This window comes from Tachypleus tridentatus, chromosome 13 (genome assembly GCF_004210375.1).
Source record: "Tachypleus tridentatus isolate NWPU-2018 chromosome 13, ASM421037v1, whole genome shotgun sequence".
Classification (NCBI taxonomy): Eukaryota; Metazoa; Arthropoda; class Merostomata; order Xiphosura; family Limulidae; genus Tachypleus; species Tachypleus tridentatus.
In genome coordinates, this window is record NC_134837.1 from 158,645,747 (window position 1) to 158,664,991 (window position 19,245).

General features: G+C 33.1%; 1 protein-coding gene across 6 annotated transcripts in view; it reads left to right on the forward strand.

The window, feature by feature from the left end:
- LOC143238500 (uncharacterized) overlaps positions 1 to 19,245 on the forward strand; it is an 85,421-nt gene that overhangs the window by 14,133 nt on the left and 52,043 nt on the right. For 3 of the 6 annotated variants that reach the window (XM_076478788.1, XM_076478787.1, XM_076478786.1), the window contains exons 2-5: positions 10,111 to 10,267; positions 13,485 to 13,512; positions 15,623 to 15,728; positions 17,265 to 17,288. In XM_076478788.1, the coding sequence (XP_076334903.1) occupies positions 10,111 to 10,267; positions 13,485 to 13,512; positions 15,623 to 15,728; positions 17,265 to 17,288 (315 nt within the window). Of the gene's footprint in view, positions 1 to 10,110; positions 10,268 to 13,484; positions 13,513 to 15,622; positions 15,729 to 17,264; positions 17,289 to 19,245 lie in introns of those variants that run through there. The other 3 variants (XM_076478790.1, XM_076478791.1, XM_076478792.1) reach the window with 2 other exon arrangements.

Genomic DNA, 19,245 nt, shown 5'->3' on the forward strand with positions numbered 1-19,245 from the left:
TTTTTTCAACTACTTGGAGCTCGGCCAAGTCGAGGACATTCTTTCTTTTGCGCCAGCAACTATTTTTGTTCCAGTTTAAGTGAATGTCACTGTCAAGAAGACGTGAAGTCTTGAATTTTCATTTTTTTACCCCGTGCGTATTACGGTTTGGTCTTTTTTCACTTTAATGTTATTTTTTATAACTTAGTTTAACTGAATGACAGTAGCAATCCCTTAAAATAATCTAATAGTTCAAAATTTCATCCAAGAACGTGTTTACGACAAGTTACACGTTTGGATAAATATGTTTTCTACCGTCATCATTTGTAGATATTGTTTAACAAATGGGTGAATATGCAGTGATTTAAAATTCTATCTCGTGTATGTAAGTATAGGGTTAATTGCATTTTATGTAAACGGCTTGTATACGTTAATGCAGTGGCGTGTTTTCGTAGTTGCGAGCCGTGGCGTCAAGGGCCACATACATTTACCATACTTATATATTCATGGCTTTAGGATAATACCATAAGGACAAAATTTTGAAGAAGGAAATGGCCTTCCATTTTCTTCCACCAAACAGATAAACTTCCATTGCAAAGCATTTAAAATATATAGTTATGTCCGTAACCATACCATGCCATAAGCCAATCCGGAGTGACCACCCCATCTGTAAGGTGAAAGCTATGTTAAAAGTGTAGCCCCTGGCTCAAAAAAAGCCACAGCGATAAAACTAATCATATCTGCCAGTACCGTTATCAAAATCATAAACAAGGATTTGAAGTTAATTAGGTCGCAAGCCAAAATCTCGAGCTTCTAGCCACACCTCGGAATCAAGTTACAGTTGTTTTCTTGAGAAAAAAAATGGCTAAAACTGATCGTAGTGGTTTTGTCCTACTGCGTACTTGGCAAGTTACCCAGTTCGTTTCCAAGTGATGTTTGTTCCTTTGGCTTTCTTAAACGTAACCTTAAAAACCCGATGTCCATGTACAGTTAATGAACTGTTTAAAGTTTAAGGTCTATGATCTAAGGCTGACCTCGCTATCCGTATTTGCTCCTACAATTTTCGTACCACGGAACTAGAAAAAAGGCAAATAATCAACGTTATCTACCTCCGTTAGATTGTATACTTTATTGACGAGAGTGACTGTCACCCGGATAAAGTGGCGAGCATATTGTTTGTTTGTTTTGAATTTCGCGCAAAGCTATACGGGGGCTATTTGCGTTAGCAGTCCGTAATTTAGCAGTGTAAGACTAGAGGGAAGGCAGCTAGTCATCACCACCCACCGCCAACTCTTGGGCTACTCTCTTACCAACGAATACTGGGATTGACCGTCACATTATAACGCCCCCACGGCTGGGAGGGCGAGCATGTTTGGCGCGGGCGCGAACCCGCAACCCTCGGATTACGAGTTGCACGCTTTACGCGCTAGGCCATGCCAGGCCCTGTTTGATTTAGTAGGAAGTATCTAATTTCTTTGTCAGAACAAAACGGAAACTTGCTTTTGAGTAGCTATGATGCAAAAAATACTTCTCTTTGGCAGGAAGGTGATGAAATATATAAATGTTTATAACAATGTCGAAAGTAAACAAATAAAAGTGACTTTTTAAGACCTCATCTTACTTCGCTATAAGTATAGTACATTTTGGTCAAGTGCCCCAAGTATACGTTTTAACAAATCGGTACACACTCACGCAAATATCAAACACACCTGTGTTTATACTTAGTACAACTAGTTCCATATTTTCATTATGAAGTGGATACAAAACTGAGAAAAAAAAATATTGTCCGAAACTCAAAATACTCGGATATTCTACTTTTCTGTCTTAAAATATATATATATATCTGCTTCCTCCCCGTCCCACGAATCACTTTCACAAACGAGTAGGATAAAAACTCTTTAGGATTTTGCTTTTATTTACAATGAATACAATTAGTGAAGTGCTGTTGACAGCCCAGATTGGTGCGGTGTGCATCTAAGCCAGTGGTTTCTAAACTACGTGTCGTGACACACTAGTGTGTCGCAGAAAGTTTTTGGAGTTTCACCAAACGAATAATAATTAAGAACACAAACTGCAAAATGATCTTACACCTGGCAAAAGGGGTGTCGTGCAAATCAGTGTAAGTTGATTAGAGTGTTCTGAGCGAAAAAATAAAACATTTGGAACCACTGATCTTCATATACACAATATATATGCACACGAGGTGGAATCTAAAATACAACACTCGCGAATCAACAAAGAAGCCGTAGTTTTTATTAAAATTGCCACGAATGACAGGTTTTATATGTATATTATGTAGAAATATAACATTTGTATTGATGTACGTGCCAACAAAAACAGGAACGCGCTGGTAAAACTGTAGAAGAGAAATATATATGCAAAAATGGCTCGTCTGGGTTGAGAAAATAATGACCGAAGAAGGTCGAAACGTTGTTCGCTCTTCTACGTAAAATATTTTCTCAACCCAAACGAGCCGTTTTTGCATATATATTTCTCTACAAGTGAGTTTTCTGGACATCACTGTAGAAGAGAAAAATGTAAAGTTATTTTTAAAAAAGTATAAACGGTGTCATTTAAGCTAGAGACGTTGAATGTTAGTGGGATCGTGGAGGGCCCGGCATGGCCAAGCGTGTTAATGCGTTCGAACGTTTTAACAAATCGGTACACACTCACGCAAATATCAAATACACCTGTGTTTATACTTAGTACAACTAGTTCCATATTTTCATTATGAAGTGGATACAAAACTGAGAAAAAAATATTGTCCGAAACTCAAAATACTCGGATATTCTACTTTTCTGTCTTAATATATATATATATATATCTGCTTCCTCCCCGTCCCACGAAACACTTTCACAAACGAGTAGGATAAAAACTCTTTAGGATTTTGCTTTTATTTAACAATGAATACAATTAGTCAAGTGCTGTTGGCAGCCCAGATTGGTGCGGTGTGCATCTAAGCGGGTTCGAATCCCGGTTGCACCAAACATGTTCGCCTTTCCAGCCGTGGGGGTGTTATAATGTGACGGTCAATCCTACTATTTGTTGGTAAAAGAGTAGCCCAAGAGTTGGCGGTGGGTGGTGATGACTAGATGCCTTCCCTCTAGTCTTACACTGTTAAATTAGGGACGGCTAGCGCAGATAGCCCTCGAGTAGCTTTGCGCGAAATTCAAAAACAACAACAGACGGATCTTTGATATTGTGGGTCCTGGCGGTAAAATAATAACTCCTTATTGAATCTCCAGCTTGCTTTCCAGTTTTGCATCATTTATTTGGATTATGTCTAACAGGCTAAATATCCCTAGTACTTTTGGTTACTATGGCCGCAGACGTTTTCACTTTAAAATCATACCGTTTATTTTTATTTTTTTGTATAAATTACACAATTTAATATATTTTTATAACAGTTTTGCTCTCGTGATCTCTGTTTGTTTGACATGCAGATCTGTAGTAACAATAATAATAACAAATTGTATAATTCTCATCAGGTTTGTTTAGATCGTAGTAATCGCTTATACGCATTTGATGTTGTACAGATAAATTGCGTATGTATGTTAAAACGCAATTTGTACATTCTATTTTACTACACATTATTTCTACGGCTGGCAGTTAGACTACCGGTCTTCGTAATAATATCTAACATCCTTACGGCGTTAATGGAAAGTACTGTTTGTCCTATTTGAATGGTTGTGAATGGAAAAGTTATGTTATTCAAGTATATAGGTTGCCTTAGAGGTACACACTTTTGAAAGTTGCTGTGTACGTGATAGTCTTCCGCAGTTCAAGATTTTGCGAAACTTGCGTGGCTCCTCTGGAGTGTACATGGAGATGTTAACTAACGATATGACAGAATAAAACTATTTATAAATCGACAAACTGTGATGCTAAAACATGTACCTGGCTTCGGGCGATGTGAATTCAACATCCCAAAAGTAAAAACGGTTTCCCGTGGGCTTAAATGTCCTCCCCCTCCCTCATACAATGGCTTAGCGATATGCAGGAGGGCTTAAATGCTAAAAGTAGGGTTTCAGTACCTCATAGTGGGTACATGGCAGAGAGCCCATTGTATAACTTTGTGCGTTAGCATAAACAAAGTAAAACTTCTGAAATATCGTTTGGCGTTATTAAATTTATGACGAAGAAATAGGTAGACGGTGGTGTACAAATTTTGTTTTTCGTACATTTGTAACGCTGTAGTCTGTGAAGCACACGTTACTCACGTGTATCTCACTTTTTTCAAAGTTGCAGCACAAGTAACTTCGGCAGGAAGAGAGGATATGTTATCCATGACAGGAAGTGGAATGCTAAAAAGGAAGGAGTATCTTGTAAGAGGCGAGAGCTAGTTAAGAGTTGTTGGTTTTCTGGACTAGTCACGTGATCTTTCATTAGGGCATGCGTCTTATTTAATTCTTTCGTCTAGTGTATAGAAATATAAAAATACTACGGCATCAAATAAACAAGATGTAAATAAACTATATGGCGGGAGGGGAAGTATGCACGAGCGTTTATATTTTAGTTTCTTTTAATATTATCTGTTTTGAAAATCATGTGATGGTTCATAACATTATTATAATTTTATCCAAAACAATTTCAAATGATTCCATCGGTATTCATCTACCATATGTTTCTATGTTATAATTCATGGCGTTTATACAAATAGGCTATACCAAATAAACAAAAAGAAAAGTGAAGGACTAACTCCTTGATGAGAGCGATTGTATTAAACTATTAATTGGTCTTAAATCTCAGGCTCTATGAACCATATTTGCTTAAAAGGTAATTCGTAAGACGAAGTGCATGTAATACTTGGCTGTTGGTGAAGTTATCTCTGAATGTGCGTTTATGTTATTATAGAGTGTGTAAAGGGAAAATGGTTGGGTCTCGTGTTTGTGTAAGTATACAAGTAATTGAAAGATACACTCAATATTAGATGGTCTAACACATATATAGCTGTTTCTTGGGATTGCTCTGTCAATGTTTATATCAGTTTACTACTTCGATACATGTACTTGCATATACTTGTAGTTAATGTACACTTCTATCTGTACTTGTTTCGTGAAGCTGGTATACCGTGTAATTAGTACCTAATTTATAAAGCTGTTATGAGTAACCTTATTAGTACCTGTGTTGTAAATCTGGTTTCTTCTGTAATTAATGCCTGCTTTATAATATACAGTTTTCGTTAGTATCTCATCAGCAACTTGAATTTCCTCCATATCTGAAAACGTAATTTCATAAGTCTACAAGGTTCGTTACGTGTAGATTAGAAGAGTTTACGTTGTTGGTTTAAGCTTGCAAATGTATTTTATTATATTTTATATATTATTATATATTTTATCTTATTATATGTCTGCTTTAGAAATGATACTAAAATAAATATCATACACGTTTTGTTATCAGTATTCTAGAAATGAAATATAAGTAACCTCGTTCCAGTGTATACGAAGAAAAATCTAGAACAACGCATTAAATACACGTCTCCAAGTTAGTTCGGAATTTTTTAGTCATTCTAACATTTTTTAGCCCCCCGCTAGTACAGCGGTATGTCTCCGGATTTACAACGCTAAAATCAGGGGTTCGATTCCCCTCGGTGGGCTGAGCAGATAGCCTTTGTGGCTTTGCTAAAAGAAAAACACAAACACACTAACATTTTTTAAGTATATGATCACCATAACTTTATTTCATTTGTCTTAAGGTTTGAGGCATAATTTTGATATTATGTTCTTATATTAGATGTCTAACAGCTGTAATATTTAAGAGATAGGAGTTTGTAGCTTAAAGAAATAATGTCAACCCTATGTCCCAAATCGTAAGCTTCTTTGCTGTTGCATTTTCACTTGTTTTTGTAATTTTTAAAGATCCCTATTTCACCTTTTTAAATTAACATTTTAATAGTTTTGTTTCTTTATTTATTTTTTTTCTTTTAATGTCCATCATGGATATAAGTCTGTATAACAGCGACACTGTCCTGTTTGAAATATTTTATTGTAATACGTAGTTGGTGTATGATGCTCTATCGGGAAACAATGGCAACCTTTGGATTGGCTTCAGGGAGATTGGATGGCTGTTGTTCCTGATATTGCTACAATGTTATTTTTGATAGTGGTACTGTATGTGTGATCACTATGATGCATGGTAGCCTATATACCATATGTTATGTATATGTTTGTAAAACGTATGTATAACTACTGTTTTCATGTCTTTATAAAATATATATAGTTACAATGTTTATCCACTGTAGCTGTGTGTTTGGAGCCTATAAAAACACTGGATTGGAGGGACTACTCAATTATAATGGAATGGTGCATGGACTGGATTTTGTGATCGCATGTGATTTTTATATACCCATGTTGCCTACTGTGTGTGTTTTATTTATAGTATCCATGGCTATATAGTTAATTCATTGTAAATTATAAATTCTTATATTATATATAATTTGTTATAAACAAAAACAAGCCCAAACAAAACTAAAAAGCACTGCATTGACACGTTTGTGTGTGTGTATCTATATATAAAAAGAAGACATCTTGTCATAAGATAATAGCATATATGTACAATTAAGCATTTTTTAATGTTTCTTATATTTCCTCCTTTCCCGCTGGCCACAGTAAGGGCCGTCACGGTTTTCCTACAGCTGGTCAGAGTTATTGTTAAAGTGGCATTCTAAACACATTACAAGGTCGAAAACGTGATTAATAAAATTATAAATTGATCATATTAATATACTTCCACCATTTCTCATGGAGTCTGGGTCGTGACGATCCTTCTACGATCCTTTTCCACTGTGGCGATCTTAAACTGGTGAGCCGTCACCACTGCACACTTCATTTTGAATTAAACGTTTTCTAAATAAAATATATAGCCACAACAATTTCTGCTTCACTTTCGCATAGTATCACCATCTATTGCTTGCACGATACTTGCGACTCCTTGTAGTCAATTTCAAGACTGACAATTTAACTGTTATTTATAAAATTCGCAGTTGCACATTGTTGGCTAAAGTTCAACACTAAATATCATCGTGATTGCTGATCAGATGCTCGAAACGGAGTTTCATGCTGTCTTGTATACTACAACTTAAGAGGTTTTTATTGTAAGTGACAACCTATATGTTTGCTTAACGTTTTTGTATGTTTATGTAGCAAGGCACAAGTTAAAAAAACAAACAACGATTCTGTCAGTGTGTTGTCCGAAAGGGCAGGAACTCTATACATACACAAATGAAACGTGACATCCATACAGTTCCAACATTAAGTTAATAATCATTACTATGGTACATGCGTTGTGTCTGCCAAATAAACATTTAAATTACATCCATTGTCTACACGCAGCTAAAAATGTATGCTTGATGTAGATTGTGAGGTTTTGTGTGTGTGTGTGTCCTCTTATAGCAAATCCACATTGGACTATATGCCGAGTCAACCAAAGGAAATCGAACCCCTGATTTTAGCGTTGTAAATCAGTAGACTTACCGCTGTACCAGCGGGGGAGGTGAGTCTTGTTTAAACCACAGACTACATTAAAGCAACTTGGAATCAATGGTTAGTCGTACAGCCACTTCTCTTTGATAGGGTAATCAAATACACTTACAAATTACCTTACACAATGCGCATTGGTGTGCTTAGTAACATTGCCTAGGTTTTATTACAATACTCAACCATTTTTATTGTAAGCTGGCGGAATAATATTGAACAATAACAAAAAATACAGCAATTGGCGATGACTTCGTTCTAATCTTAAAGGTTTCGTAAGCTAAGACTCTGCGAGTTTTTCTCCCCATCTAATAGAACTTCATAGTTAACAAATTCATCCCAACACTATTTCATCTGATGGAAGTTTTCCGTAAAGAATCGAATAAGATCAGTTATATTTATAGCGACGCCCAGCATGTTGTTCAGTCGCTTCCCCGCCTAAAAAAATGAAACGGACAATTGTGAAAAAATAAGGTGAGAGCCAGTGAGATATGAATTAGTGACATGCCAACGTAAAAAACAACCCAGTCTGGTTAAATGGGGTTACTAGGCAAAGATAAACACATCACACAGTCTGGAAGAGTATTTTTTTGTTTTTGTACATAGAGAAATAAAAAATTGAATGAACTTTTTCATAACCATTAAACTTGTTTTTTAATCAAAGATAGAATATCATTCGAGAATATATATGTTGGTATTTTCGTTTCTTTGTTTTTTACTCTATTAAAGATCTACACAAAATACACGCACGCATATTACGACAGCTATAGGCAGTGACGAATATTTAGCCGTGGGGGTGAGTGTTATTAAGGAAGCAGGTGTAAGTTCGACCGTCGTGGGAGGGAGACTCACGGCGAGAATTCTTGAAATTTCGATGTTTTGTAATATTTGGTACAAAATTGTAGCTTATTTTCACTTCTCAGCTGGCGTTCGTAACCAGATAATTTCATTGTACAGGGTTGTAAGAAAAGGTTTTTATCTATCTGGATTAGTCGAATAACACTTTGTTTAAACGTGCGATATAGTTTGCCTATATGACTTTTACCATTTTTTTTATGATTTAAATAAACAACAATGATATTCTTTTATACTACAGGTTTATTATAATTAGACTGTGTTCAGTGTGGATATGATAACAGCTTCTGGCTTCAAATAGTAGAGTAAAAGAAACACTGTTTGTCTTTATGATGTATGTATTACCAACATTCAGAAGTATCTTTTTTTTTTTTTTTTTTACATAATTTCAGTCATTACACTTGCTTTCAAAATTGTATAAATGATTTTTGTCCGTTCGAAAGCTTGCGACAAATATTTTGCCGAAGTTTTGTTTGTTTTCATGAAACGATTTGAAAGCACGTACGGCATCTAATTTGATTGTAATTTTACTGCTGATTGACTAATAACGACTTAGGGAAATATCCGAAAGTGTAGGTAACTAATTGATAATTATTCCTTCTTATGACAAAAGAAATACAGAAGTGTAAAAATTAGCATGTGATTCATTGACTATTTGTTTGACAGGATTATCATGTAACCAGTAGACAATAATTATAACGCATTCGATAACCACACAAATAAAAGTATGTTTGGAGATTTAGTATTATTGTTGCCCTTACATTACGAAGAAAAGAGCACTTGCGTTCAAGAGATACGCAGTGTACGGCTTTTGTTGTGACGCAATAGTGTATATTGTTAGATCATAGAAGTGTGAAATACAAAGGGAAAATCGTCCTTGTAAAACAAAAATAATTAGTATGGCGACGCTTAAACGTTAGAAAATATTATTACAGAACTACAAGTTTTTCTATCTTTGCATGTATATTTCTTTAGACTTGTAACATATATTTATATCATCATAAATATATGTGAACACAGCATTTAAACAAAACATTAAAATACCCGAAACATTGTAAATAGTTGATCATACCTTTCTGCATTTTATGTTATTTGTTGGGGAAACAAAACATATTTTATCTACCAAATTACTAGTTGAAATTATATCATAAAGTAAAAAAAAAAATCAGTTACATTTGAGACTTGGATGCCATAGCAATTGTCATTTTATAATCACTTTATTAATTAAGTAATACAGGATGCGCTACTGTATTTATATGTGTGTGTGTGTGTAAAATCCATAATATCATATATTGTTATCCGGACATTGTTTTTACTTGTACCGAGATATGGGCAATTCGAGAACGAGTAAAATAAATTTAGAAAATTCGAATCTATATCATCAGAAAGTTTGTTTCTCGAGGTGGTGCTGTAAGGAAATTGAATGTACTTGAGTGACGATTGAATGTAACATTATAACGCCCCCACGGCTTAAAGAGTGAGAATTTTTGAGGGTCTGGGGTTCGAATCCCCGCTATATCAAACTACGAGTCGAGCGTCTATATATATATACAGAGAGAGAGAGTAAATATTTAGTCTCAACAAAAGAATAATTTCTATATAAGATTAGTACAATTTGAAAAAGAAAAACAGAAGGCCATATTTTAAACCAGAAAAGAACACTACAAGGTAAGACGTGAATAAATGTTTTTCTTTTATCATTTGGTATTCTAAGCTTACTGCTTGTAACATGTTTTCTAAAACTTAGTTTAGAAAAAAACAACGAATATTTTACTTCATGACTTGTGTTTCTTATTTTATGCAGACTTACTCAGGGCTATTCTGTGTTGTCATCAACCCATACAAGAGGCTGCCCATTTATACAAAGAAAGTCATCGAACTGTATAAAGGGAAGAAACGCCATGAAGTCCCGCCTCACATCTTCGCCGTCACAGACGCATCGTATAGGAATATGTTACAAGGTACAGCATTCGGGCTTCAGGCAAAGCCTAGGAGGGGAGGGGTGCGCAATCTTCGATTATAATTTTCAAGTTAATATTTTCTCGGACAAATGTTTACATAAATCTTTCCTTTTTCAAGTAATCTTAGGTATTTGTTCCACTGTAAAATTTTTAGAAAACATTTATTACCATCAATGTTTTAGTAAAAATTAAATGTTCAAAGTTACCGAATTTTTGAAATTATGAAATGCGGATGTATAGTGTCGCCTAAGGCTGCTAAGTTATCTCGTTAACAACTTATTGATATGCGATATTTAAAATATCGTAGCATCCAAGAACTCCAATATAATTCCACCGATCCAACAATGAGACCCTAGAACCATCTCTAAGCCCCCCGCTAGTACAACGGTATGTCTACGGATTTACAACGTTAAAATCGGGGGCTCGATTCCTCTCGGTGGGCTCAGCAGATAGCCCGATGTGGCTTTGTTGTAAGAAAAACACACACACGCACTCACACCATCTTTAATGTAAAGATTAAATGCAGCATGAAAGATATATTACAACTAAATAGTGCGTTTTTTTTTTCTTGCCCGGCATAGCCAGGTGGTTGAGGCGTTCGACTCGTAATCCGAGAGTTGCGGGTTCTAATCCCGGTCGCACCAAACATGCTCGCCCTTTTAGCCGTGGGGGCGTTATAATGTGACGGTTAATCCCACTGTTCGTTAGTAAGAGAGTGGTGATGACTAGTTGCCTTCCCTCTAGTCTTACACTGTAAAATTAGGGACGGCTAACGCAGATAGCCCTCTTGTAGCTTTGCGCGAAATTCCAAATAACAAATCGTTTTTCTTTCGAAAACCGTAATAAATATAATTGCATATTCATTGACTAGTGTAGTGTCATGATTTCACCTATAAAGGTACTGTCTGATACACCTAGGCATATAAATTTCTTACTTAGGTTCTAGTATATGCATTCGTCAGAAGTTTTGACAAAAGGCCTTAAGGCCGTAACATATGAGTGCAACTCGCATATAACTCCTGACAACTGAAGTGCTAACTCTTGTTATAAATGAGGTTTTTGTGTGGCTAAAGTTTATTTAGAGGTGCGAAACTGTTTTATTAACACGTGAATGACCTGAAACTGGAAAACAGGTGAATAGCCCGGCATATCTCAAGTGGTATCACTATTCTAAATACAATTTGTTTTAATTAGAATGTATGCTGATTTAAATAAAGAACTAGGAAGAAAGTCAAATGTCCTCAACAACGGTTTCTTAGGCCTATGAGATCGAATTTCTATATCATTTTAGTCTACTGTTGTTCACTATTTACAGGGAAAATTTTCGCCAAAACAGTTACATTGATGAGAAAATATGATATAAATAATACTTCAACCACAAATGTGTCTGTCGTATTCCAGCTGGCCTTATAAAAATAAACTCTAGTGTTGACAGAAGGCTTCATCGTCCCTGGATTTGGCGTGTATTATAGGGTAGACATATAATTACGTTTTTTGTTTTTGCTTTCTCTTAAGTTCTGGAATTACTAATTGAACTTTCTTCCATTGATACTTTGGTTGCTTGAACCACTATGGGAACAAGAAAACAAACTTTTTAACTCGCCAGTTCTGATTGATAATAAAGTTAATTCAGGTAAAAATAATAAATAATTTGGTGTTAAAAACCAGCAATAACAAAGAAAATGTTACCTGAATTCTGATATATATAAATGAAAAATAAGAATAGCAGTAATTACAGTTCATTTACGTAACCAAGCTTATATTATAGCAGCTGTCATTCGTGGAAGTAATTACATAAGTAACACCTCGACCTCACCTATGGCTGTCGAAAGGACTCTTCGGTACATGAATTGAGATTGACTTACATTCTTCTTTGCTTTCACTCGCAAAATCTTAAAACTTCTATTGAAACAAAGACTGTGACAGTGCAAACCTTTGGATGACAATTCATGCTTTGAACCGACATGATAGTGCGTGCATATATTTACGTACGACAGAATAAGGAGGAAAATCGATAAGATAAAAACAAATAACGACAAAAGAAGTGAAATAAGAAAGGCGGGAAAGGTATAAGCAAAATAAGAGGCAGCTCACGTTTGTAGACCCGTACTTCCTTGCCTAATTTCAACGGTCACAATCTAATTAATGAACATTTTGGGTTTGACCCACTGCTATGGAGGCATGGAGCATGATACCTCATGTACACGTTATGAGTTTCTTTGCTTTATTGTTTTATTAACATTTCCTTTTCTCGAATGGTCTAATAAATACAGATATAATTGTTCAAATAACCATTAGAGACCAAATAGTAAACATTATCTCTGACGTGTTCAACATCTAAAATGTAACCTGTTGATTGTAAGGTGGTATTATGGAGTTGAGCATAGAGAATGACATATTTTCAGTTCGTATCTCACTGCAACTCCTATGAAGTAACAGAACAAGTACAATTTAAGTTGAAATTAAGTAGCATTAGGAAATATATTTTTGAGCTGTTTCTTCCAATGACATCCAACAAGTTTTACATATAATAGAGGGTGCTGCTGCAATTTAAAAAAATATGTCAAAATATGTAGGTCATATGTTTAACAGCATAGATGCAATAATTATTTATACATTCTGTGATAAGATAATTAAAAATAAATAACTGAAAATTGAATTGTTTTCTAACTATCTACTTTTGATGTTTCAAATTCAACATTCAAAATTTGCATTTTCATTAATAGTTTCTCTTAATTAAAAAAAAACTAAGTTCACTGGTAGTCAAAATATTTATTAAGGTTAATTTTAGATATAAGTAATGTTGTATTTTTAAATATTATTAATCAATGTTTACTTCAGTAATTAATCATTTTCTTTTTGGTTTTTTTAAAGCTTGAAGTAGTCAATAAATAAGAAACTAAATTTCAAAGTTATTTATATTACAAATAAAGATTTAAGTTATATTAACTGACATTGATAGAAATACATAGTTTTACAGAAAGAATAAAGTGAGAATACAAAACACAAATTAGTTAAGTAATTTTGTTAAAACTCATTATTTTAAAACTATTCACATTGTGAAGTAAGGAATTGTGTAAGAAATGAGTTAATAATTTTTTACTTTAGAAATATTTTTTAAAAATGTATTTTGCTTAATTTATGTAATTATCAATAATTTGCAAATGAAAATTTTTAAATTTCACTGCTCTGATTCCTTCAATTTATTCTTTTTCAGATAGAGAAGATCAGTCCATTCTTTGCACGTAAGTATCATGCAATACTGACTAATTCAGGGTTCTCAAACTGTGGGTCATTACCCTTTGGGCCTAACATGGCTAGGTGGTTGGGGTGCTTGACTCAAAATCTGAGGGTCATAGGCTTAAATTCCCATACCAACAAACATGTTAATCCTTTTAGCCATTGCTATGTTATATTGTGATGGTCAATCCAACAGTTTGCAGTGGTTAGTAATGACTAATTGCCTTCCCTCTTGTTCTTCACTGCTAAAGTAAGGATAGGCAGTACAGATAACCTTTGTATTGCTTTGTACAAAATTCAAAACAAACGACTACCCACTATGGGCTCCAAAAGGTATTGAGGTTGGTTCCAGTCACAACACTGTAAAATTATTAATGAATTAATAATTATAAAATGTTTTGAATAAAAAATTCAAGCAAATTTAGAATATAAGAGAACCACTAGATGATAGAAAAACATGCATGCTCAATAAGTCTTGAAAGAAATTAATAAAAAAAATAACCTAAGTGCTTTTGAAAGGTCCACCGTCTAAAAGTGCTTGGGTTATATAGTTTTTCATTTTTGTCATGAGCACTACTAGACTTACTGAAGTATATTAGGATAACCCCCACTCTTTATGTTGAGCATGGTACCCAGAAAAGTTTTTGCCTACTCAGGTTGGTCTTGATTTGGAAAGTTTATGAACTCGTAGGTTAGCTTAATTCCGGTTTCTGTAATACAGTATTTATATGACTAGCATAAAATAATATTGTAAACCCTATTGTGTTAAGATTAAATGTTTCAGTTATACACTTAGTATATGAATAAAATGTCTTATTCATAAATTTGTTCATAAAATTTTGATAGGACAAAAGAAAGGAGCTTATTAGTTCATCAAGGATGTCCCTTCCAGCTCCCTACAATATGTTTGTGTTTAATTAGTCATCATTTATATGAACATGTGCAAGACCAAATATTTTTACCTGATGCTTTGTTTATATTGAAATTCAGAATGTTTATTTTAAGAAAATATCAACTAAACTTGCTTATGCTGGATAACAGTCATTAATGTATTTACAGGATCCAGAACAGCCTGTTTAGTGATACGTTGTACATAAATGAACCATTTGATATGTGATAAATATCATGTAGTTATACATAGTTAAACAGGCTCTCACTCGCATACTGATAGCAGTTGGTCATGTAGTTAAATACTGATTATCAAACTTTTGCCTGTTGATATGCTGGATGGCAGTTTGCCATCTTTTTTGTGCTTAATAACAGTCTATCATATGCCTATATAAAGTGTATTATGTAGCACATATCAGATAACAATGCACAGTGTTAATTTGTAAAAGGAGAGTGTGCATGTTTTATCACAAGGTGTTATAAAGAACTGGCTAAATCAGTTTCAGTGAAATATGACACAGTAACTCGGGTAGATCCTCCTTCACAGATATCAAGTTTAAGTTAATGAGAAATTTGACAACTGGTTCAAATTTATTTGGGTTTTATTACAAGTGAAAACACATTTCAGTAAGAATTTTGTTGGCAAAATAACTTAAACTAAAACCAAGTAAAAATGGTGTTTGATGGTGCACGTATAACAAGGATTTTTGCATTGGAAAACATTAATGTGCTACAGCTTAACAGTGAAAGGAGGCAAATTGTGTAACAGTTTATAGTGTTACCTTTAAAACCTGGCATTACCAGGTACATTTAATAGTATTATTATAAACCACAAGTTTTATGTATCATGTGTTTACTTGTTGGATAACACTTACACGTACAACAGCAATGTATGACCTAGTTTTATTCTTTCTGCTGTGTGGTATGTTACATGCTGTGTGTAATCTACTGTATCCTTGCATACCATAGCAAAGTGTCAGTTAATGCGTGAGAAGTGACGGTGTGCTTTATAGTTATAGAATGTATAATGTTTTGTTTAACATTCTTACTATTACATATGTTAGCAGTAACATTATACATAATGAACATCGTCATAAAAATATTGATATACTGTCCAACTTGTGTAATGAGTATGTCACTACGAACATTCTTTCAAATAGTAGCATACTTTATAATATTTATATAAAGAATTTATGTGTTATAAAATAGTATTTAATGTATTTGAAGAGGAGAATCTGGAGCAGGAAAAACAGAGAATACAAAGAAAGTAATCCAGTATTTAGCATATGTTGCCTCTTCCAAACCAAGAGTTAGTACATCATCAGGACTTTCAGTAAGTTGTTTTAATGAATTTTTATGTGAACTATAAAACCAACAAAAACAGAGTTGTTGGCCAGTACAGTCAGCATGATAATAATAATACAGGCTTGGACAAAATTATGTTACAAAATTTATTAATATTTATTTCTGTATGTGATGTCACTTTTTTCAAGGCTATGTCATGCTTCTTGTGATATTCCATGCATGCTGTAATATACATTTATTGGTTGGATGGAATTCCAGTTGCCATATTAGAGGCTCATCACCCATACTTTGCAGTACAAGTAAATAATTGTGTTAATGTTATTTCCAAATATTTGTACTTAGAAAATAATTATTGTAACTTTTCTGTGTAAATAATTTATTGATCTGTTTGATTTGCTTTTGTACTTTGCATTTTTATCTTGCAATATATTGTGTGAACCCCAATGCATAAGAAGTACAGTTACAAACTAATTCTGTTAAATAAATCTGTATATTTCAGTACCATTTAATATATCTTGGGAAACATGGTTTTGTATTTTGCACAGCAATATCAAATTCCACAGATTGTATTGGCCTTCTACAACTTTAATCAACTTTAATTTTATATACTTTGTGTAATCATAGATATAGTCCTTTTAACCTTTTTTTGTATGGATGACTTGTGAACAGCTAGTTAATCAACAAAGTAAGCATTATTTATTTAAGTGAGTTGGTTTCATGGCACAGCCTTCAGTATTTTTCATCTTAATAGATTTTAACACGAGAAAAATCTGTGTATAAGTTAACTTCTTACGCTCATACATTAACTTTAATTGATGGTTAATGATAGTTAAAAACCTGGCATGGCCAGGTGGGTTAAAGCGTTCAACTTGTAATCTGAGGGTTGCAGGTTTGAATCCCCATTGCACCAAATATGCTCACCCTTTCAACCTTGGAGGCATTATAATGTGATGGTCAATCCCACTATTCATTGGTAAAAGAGTGGCCCAAGAGTTGGCAGTGGGTGGTGATGACTAGCTGCCTTCCCTCTAGTCTTACGCTGCTAAATTAGGGATAGCTAGAGCAGATAGCCCTTGAGTAGCTTTGTGCAAAATTAAAAACAAACCAAACTAATGATAGTAAAATGGTGCAACCAAATGTATCTTGTTTTTATTAGCTAACATCAAATATTTTCCCAAGATGCAACATGAAGATTTTTAACATAAGTGTATATATTTATTTATGAGAAATATGTTTCTGAAACTGGGCACTAGTGAAAAAGAGTGAACATTATCTTTGATTTCTTTGTTCAACTTTTAATCAAATTGTTTTAAAAAGTATTTTTGAATTTCACCAATATTCTGAGCTTTTCTCTTTATTCTAAAATTATGAGAAAGTTATAATAAAGTTAATATGAAAATTTAATGAAATCAATAATTGATTTGAAAGTAAATTTGTTTTCAGAGATTTAATGCATGAATTTTTATGTATTTGTAATTATTAATACTTATTTTGGCCTGCTTGCATGTTTTAATTATGCATGGTATCCATTGTTTTTCCCATCATTCCTTCCACCTGTGAGCAGCAACCTTCAGAAATCAGTCTGATAGTAAGTACTTTGCTTTGGGTTACAATTTTATTAGTAATGTGTAATATATATACACACATGCACACAGACAGAAAGTAACAGAGGAATAGATGCTATATCTGGAGGATAAATATAATATTTATACATTCATGTGAATATGAAATACTGTTAATGTACCACATTATCTTTGTGCACTGTGGTAATTATTGAAAATTTTGCTTACATTTGTGTTTCATAATATAGAAGTTTTATATTCTGGAAATGAATCAGTGCCATTGTTTTCTTTTCACCTGACACACAACTGATTTATGTTTTTAACAGGTACAATAAATTTATTGTACATTTCATGATATGATAAATTATGACAGAGGCATAATTAATATGCCATACACAACCAACAGTAGCCTTAATTTTGTGCTTACTGTTTTAATAAGTTATATATGTGTGTATACTAATATATATATATATTCTATACATGTGTAGTATATATATTTGTGTGTGTGTGTATGTAATGTCACAACCATATTATTAAATTGTCTATTTTATCAAATAACTCATCATCTACTAGCTTTGCAAGGATTTTAATTTAATCTGAATAAATCTGAGTACAATAAGTTCCTTTAAAATGGAATTAACTGGTTGTATTAGGCTGTATCCTTATCAACATCAAACACACTAATAATGATAATAATAGTTACTTAAATAATCCTAGCTGCTAAAATTGAATGAGTTTATACACTTTTCAGCCCATAGGAAGTCTTTATACCAAAACTTAATAACTAAAGTATAGCCCTCACACTCATTCAAGCAGAAAAGTAAGAGAAATATAGAATGTGTAAAATTTGTGAAAATATAGTATTGGAATTATAGATGTGTAGGATTAGTTATGTTAAAAGTGTAGTGGAATTGCTAATCTACATGTTTGAAAAATGTAAGTTATGTTTCTCTTTAAGATATATCTAGATTTTTTCCTATTCTTACCTAATCTGGTTTTAAATTTTTGACTAATAAAATGTAGTTATTTATTTGATTAACTTTATTTGACACATACAAGAATCTGTTCTTATGTGTATTCTTCTAATTATGTTTTTTATGATTTTGCATAACTTTTACCCATTTTATGCTGTTGTTCTTTTCTGTGTTAAATGCTTTATAGTAATTTGAAGATTTTATATGATAATGCTCAGAATAAAGTAATGTAATTTGAATAGTATAATTATTAGCACCTTTCTTATATACATAATAAACTACAGGCAGGCTTATCTAGTTTGTGGGGATAGATAATCATTTTATGTTTAGTAACTGTGACAGTTGTACACTATTCTTATAATACAGTGTCATGCTTACAAAAAAAGAATGTCACAGCACCTTTAAATATTTGTACATAACAATATTAGGATCATGACAATAAGTGTAATTGTAGACAATTTTTAAATATACAACTATAGTTTAGCTGCTATTAATCTTTAATAAACAAAATAAATAACTATCACAGTGGAATAACTGTTAAAATATTTTACAATTTTTTTATTTTTCGTGTAATTTAATCAGTTTTTCTTGGAGCACATTATTTAATGTTTTGCATCCTATTATTTGCAAAATTTAATTCTTAACAATATCTCTCATCTGATAATAGGTTCATGAGGAGGTTTGACTCCTTGCAGTGATAAACTTAGGCAATATATTTTATCCAAATGTTTTATTTTAATATATTATTGATAGTTTCTACTTTATGGCTCTTCTTTAACTTTGTTAATAGTTGGTAGTATTTGTCACATAATGGGTTTGTTTTGATGTCATTTCTTATTCAGCTGTTTTGCAATTAGAAGGGAAAATATTTTACATAAAACTAACTTCACATTCTACATTTTGAGAAAGTTGAGTATAAAGTTCAAACTTGAAACAAACTTATTTTTTCTTATTTGAATACAAAAAAGAAAACAACAAAAAAATATGAATATACATGTATATAATTGCA